The following is a 5605-nucleotide window of genomic DNA, read 5'->3' as shown; positions in this document are numbered from 1 at the left end:
TAAAACCAAAATCAGATTGGAAATTTTGATTTTTTATTTTGGAAAATGTCAAACCATTGGTTTTGTATTTCGGTTTTGGTTTTTTGTATTTTTTTTTTAAATATATTTTCAGGTTTTTTTTTTTTTTTTCATAGATTTCTTCATCAACAAATGTTGCTACAATTTAACAAAAATAAATAAATTGCTAAAACATAATACAAGAGGAAGTTTGTTCACATTTAGTCATTGAACTTTTTAGAGAGAAACGAACTTTCGATTTTATTCATATTTAGTCAGTAAACTTTTTTTCGTGATCTATTTGCCATTGAACTATTGAAACTGTTCACATTTTACCCTTATGACCGGCTGTTGCCGGTCATAAGGGTAAAATGTGAACAGTTTCAATAGTTCAATGGCAAATGGATAACGAAAAAAAATTTAGTGACTAAATGTGACAAAAGTCGAAAGTTCGTTACCCTTTCAAGTCATTATCTCTTTAAATATTCTCTTGAAGCATTAAGTGTATCCACGAAAGTTTATTAGTGGTCTTTGACGTTTCACGTCAGAAAAAGCATTTCAGCAAGTTCGCAAGCTCACATTCTTCACAGTTTTGGTTATTTTGTATAAGTTCAGAAAAATATGGTTTTGTGCTTACATGCTACTTAAAAATATGGTCAGTTTAGGGAATACGTCTTAATGAAATGTTCTTAATATGATACATCAAGAAAACTTATGAAACAAACAAACATCATCAATATGTTGCACTGATTCTTCGAGTTGATCTTCATGTCATAACGACCCAAAACAATCTACTGGCCACACCTACAGTCAGCATACACAAGAGCACGGTTTAGATATAACAATGACCCATTAACTACCAGGAAACCAAACAGTTATGAAATTACTCACTCTACACAAAACTTTGCCCTGAATTAGGCCATAAGGAATTGGACCAAAGTTCCGAGAATCTTTGGATGCATAAATGTTATCCCCTTGAATCCATACATGTCCCTTCGGCACCTATAAGTTCGTATTACAATCACGACTTAAATTTCGATCTAAGTAATTGAATTCATCACCAAAATCAAATGATAAGTTCCTAATTGGTGCGATGATAAATGTAACAAATTCTACCAAATCTTTGGAAGAAAAAACGAGAAACGGATTGTAAGAGGGTTACCACTTACCACTACAGTACGAGATTTTTCGCTGCGGCTAGGATCAACTAAGAACGAAACAACTTCCCCTTCCATGGCTACAATGCGTTTTGTAATAGTTTTTCTAGGGTTTTCAGGTGATTGTATCAACACAACGTCACCCGGACCTACCTTCCCTAGCCTATGTGAAATGTATTCCGATAGTATCACGTCGCCGGTCAAATTCAACGTCGGCAGCATACTTGGGCCATAAACCTGAAACAAAAACTTCACCACCATCACGACGACGTATATACATACACATAGTGTAGAGATGGAAATCAGAGCATTACGAGGGTAGGGGAGAATATGTAAGTATTGGTGACGTGAAGCAAACAAAGGAATTTGGCGAAAATGGCAGCTCGATCGACAGATTCTTTAGCAATGGCTGTCCATTTGCCGAACCATAATTTCATCTCTCTTACGCAACCTGAATTTTTGGGGGTGAAATTAGGTTGATTATCCAATTCAATTCAATTTGGGATAATGTTGTTTCCGGCCATTTCTCAATTTTGCCACTGAAGTTTGAAGTATTTCTATATATACCTACATGTGTCTTTTTTGTTGTTATATTTTGATTTTTTTTTTTTTCTTTTTATACCTCTAATTAGTTTTCTTTTTTGAAAGATAACCAGCAGGTCAGTTTGATTTTTTTTTTTTTCATAAAAAACCATATATATATATATATATATATATATATATATATATATATATATATATATATATATATATATATATATATATATATAAATATAAGTTCATGCGAAAATATAAATATCCTGCGAAAACGCGAAAACAGATTTTATCTTATGAAAATTAAACACATGTACTATAAAAAAATAATTTTATTAGCAATAAATTAAAGATAGTAAGTTTGAATTGGATGGTGTTATGGTAATATAGATTTAAAGACGGTTTTTATAATTATATTTTTTTCACGTCTTTAATCATTTTTAAATTCATGTTTTCATGATAAAAATGTTAAAAATCATACTTTGCTAATATGAAACAGTTTATCATCTATCATCGATTATCATCATGTATTTCAAAGTTTGGATGAATTATTTTCCAAAATATAATGTTGAGGTGATATACTATCATAGGTTTTTCTTGTTTTCGCGTTTTCGCAAATTATTTGCATTTTCGCATGAACCCTCCCTTTTATATATATATATATATATATATATATATATATATATATATATATATATATATATATATATATATATATATATATATATATATATATATATATTCTGCATTGGACCTAAATGATTTTTTTCCTCAAAATAAACAAATTTTAACATATTCCTTGTTATTTCATGAAATGTATATCTCTTTTTATTTTATAAATAAATTATGTGCTTAATCTATTCCTTGTTATTGGTATCAATTTATTCTTTTGTTTAGAAATAATCTCAATACAAAATCCATGTTACAAGAAACTCAAGGTATTTTAATTGACGTGCTTCTTCAATTAAAAACATTTGACAAAGTGCAAAATTTAGTCAAAGTTGTATAATGGGTAATAATAAACAAATTAAATAAAATGTTAAAAATAAAAAACAAACAAAGGAATCAAATTATATAACATTTTCTATGGTATGTGGCCTTGTAAAAATTAATCTTCACGCAATAGCCCTACTATGTATTTTAATGTTACCATTTCGGTCTTTAAAGTTTTTTTGTGTCTTTTAAGGAAACAAATTGTTTTTTTGTCGGGTCAATTTGATCATTTTTTACAAAATAAAGGGGTAACTCGGTTACCCCTTTGCCATCTCTCTCTCTCTCTCTCTCTCTCTCTCTCTCTCTCTCTTAAGAACCACAACTCATCTTCACCAGTTATGGCTTTGCCCCCACCAAAAACCACCATCTCCTTCATCAAGGTCACCATGTCTCCGACAACATCCATGGTGTTTGATTCTACAATTTTCACAGGATCGAGATAATGAATATCAAACTAAAACAAAACCCAAAAAAACCCAAATCAAAATTACCTTGTAATCAAAACTGTACAAAATCAAAGTCAAAATGATGAAAATCAAAACCTGATGAAAATCTCGTTTTCAAAATCAAAATCAAAGCTAAAAACCAAGATCTAATGAAAAACCAAATTCTAAATGAAAAATCAAAGCATGGTGAAGATCCTAATTCCAAAGAAACCACTGGTTCCAAAGCAACCAACGATTTCAATATCTCAATTCCAAAATCAAAACCAAAGCCAAAAAACAAAATCAAACCTGAGGAGCTGGTCTCGAGGACATTACCATCAATTCCAAAGCAGCTTGAGTCCAATAGAACACATCGAACACCCATTAAATCAAATCTGTTTCTAACCCATTGATTGATCCAATTATTATTATTTACATCAAAATTCCAAAAATCAAAATCAAATTAAATTTGTTTACTGCCCACATTTCGAATCCATTACTGTTCATCATAATCATTTAAGCACAAAATTTAATCCATACAGTTCGAACCTAAATTCAACATGTTATTGTTCATGTTTATCAAAGCCTAATATCTTTTGCAACTCATTACTGTACATAACCCAAACTGAATTTGACTTTATCACCTATTTTTACAATCGAAATCAATCTTTATCAGCTTTTAGAATGAAGGTTAAAATCTCGGGTGTGTCTGAACTCAAACTGAGGATTTGGAAAGGTATTTTAAAAAGAAATATAAATTCTTAGAAAAGAGTTTTCTAAAATAAGGGAGGGTGTGGTGCATGTAATCAGTCGAGCTTAAGTAAGTTTCCCAAAATACCCATACATGTTATCTTATATGTTTTGAACTATTAATCGCATGCTAGTTAGGGCTAAGGATCTGCTCAGATATGCATGATAGAATGTTAGGAGAGATGCCTTTGTATGCAAATTGTATGAGCTTGTGGACTTTCATGCTAGTACTAACCAATCAGTAATAGGATGACTTGATTAGGTTATGCTTGGTTCTGGTTACTTGATGTTTGAATGTTGCCAGCTTTGTGATTTTAGGAGTTCTTACTAACTTCAGCTAACTGGTAAACGAATATGCTAGGTTACATGCTATGGAAACTGAATAGTTTTAGAAGGTTAGGTTTTAACTATATTGTGCAGTTCTTGTTTGAGTTCAACCGTTGTAGTGTGAGACCTTTCATTCGAATAATTATCCGGTTTTAGTGGTATGTAATTGTATTTGTGAACTAGTTGGAGGAAGTTAGCGGGAGTTCCTTCTGCAACTGATGGCAGAGAATAGTGTGGAGTTTGCCCTAGGAAAACCTAAGATGAGGTCTAGTGTTGGGAGCCTTATCTGTGAGGGAAAGTTGTATGGGTATAATTAACATGGTTGAGTCAAGGCACTTCTTGAGGAAAGTACGGATCAATGTGGAAGGTAGTATGGGCCCGTACTACATGAAGCAGAGGATCCGTACTCGATTCAAGGAGAGCTGCAATGAGATCAGGGAGCTTGAGGAGTGTGTGATTCCAATTATATATATATATATATATATATATATATATATATATATATATATATATATATATATATATATATATATATATATATATATATATATATATCGATGTGTGTAATTCTGATAGTTTATATGGTCTATTTTTCAGTATAATGGTATTGCAGAGAAGACCTGTTGGCAGTTTTGGTGTCGGTGAGGGTTCACTAAGCTTTGTGCTAACAGTTTTTATCGTTATGGTTTCAGCTACTTACGGTTCGAAAAAGAAGGACACGACTTGAACGTAACGCATCCACCCATGTTCCGCATTATGATGATTTTGGGATTGCACTTTTATAACTATTTTCTTATAAAGTACGTTTGAATATTTAGAAAAATGATAATGAATGTTTGACTTAAAGATAATTAATGTTTTGGTCGAATTAAAACTAAAATTTTTACCTCATAGTTTTTAGGTCGTTACATTTATTTTTCTTATATATATATATATATATATATATATATATATATATATATATATATATATATATATATATATATATATATATATATATATATTAATTTAATTTTATATGTTTTTCGCTTACATTTTATTTTATTTATTTATATTTTTTTATTTAGATTTTATTTGACATTTTTCTAAATATATTGTTTATTGTTTTTTTTATATTTTAATCGTTTATATTTTTTTTCTATGTCTTTTTAATAGTTTTTGAATAGTTTTTTGACGTATTTTTTTGAATAAATTTTAATTTTTTTTTGACGTTTTGTTTGTTTATATTTTTTTAAATAAATTTTGAAAATAATATAAAGTTTTTTGTTAAATGTGAGTATTATTAAAATATATTAGATAAAAAATTAGTTTTTTAATAAAATTAATAGATAGACAGACCGAAATTTAAAAATGGATTCCAAATTATATAATGGTTAATTGGAAACCATATAACTAGAAAACGAGAAAATTTTGTAAAAAAAA

General features: G+C 29.5%; 1 protein-coding gene and 1 long non-coding RNA gene across 2 annotated transcripts in view; both read right to left on the bottom strand.

Annotated features, from left to right (window-relative positions):
• Positions 1 to 577: 577 nt before the first annotated feature.
• On the bottom strand, positions 578 to 1691 carry LOC145046569 (Peptidase S24/S26A/S26B/S26C family protein). Its single transcript, XM_078994855.1, has 4 exons — positions 1469 to 1691; positions 1167 to 1391; positions 889 to 999; positions 578 to 801 (listed from the first exon to the last, which is right to left on the bottom strand). Exons 1-4 carry the CDS (start codon positions 1589 to 1591, stop codon positions 769 to 771), a joined length of 492 nt encoding a protein of 163 aa, XP_078850981.1. The 5' UTR covers positions 1592 to 1691; the 3' UTR covers positions 578 to 768.
• A 1111-nt stretch (positions 1692 to 2802) lies between these two features.
• Positions 2803 to 5605, bottom strand: part of LOC145046571 (uncharacterized) — a 7240-nt gene continuing 4437 nt past the window's right edge. The window contains exon 2 of the long non-coding RNA XR_013682029.1: positions 2803 to 3098. This is a non-coding gene — a long non-coding RNA (uncharacterized LOC145046571). The remainder of the gene's footprint in view (positions 3099 to 5605) is intronic.

The sequence above is a fragment of the Lactuca saligna genome, chromosome 5 (assembly GCF_052625555.1).
Source record: "Lactuca saligna cultivar CGN05327 chromosome 5, ASM5262555v1, whole genome shotgun sequence".
Lineage (NCBI taxonomy): Eukaryota > Viridiplantae > Streptophyta > Magnoliopsida > Asterales > Asteraceae > Lactuca > Lactuca saligna.
Note: the sequence above shows the minus strand (reverse complement) of the source record. Positions and strands in the feature narration are given on the sequence as shown.

Bases quoted from the DNA above. Each gene is read 5' to 3' on its own strand.
- LOC145046569 (XM_078994855.1), bottom strand. From the start codon at position 1,591: ATGAAATTATGGTTCGGCAAATGGACAGCCATTGCTAAAGAATCTGTC. The intron at 1,000-1,166 runs GTAAGTGGTAAC...ACGAACTTATAG, and splicing joins AAAAATCTCGTACTGTAGTG to GTGCCGAAGGGACATGTATG. The intron at 802-888 runs GTGAGTAATTTC...TGCTGACTGTAG, and splicing joins AGGGCAAAGTTTTGTGTAGA to GTGTGGCCAGTAGATTGTTT.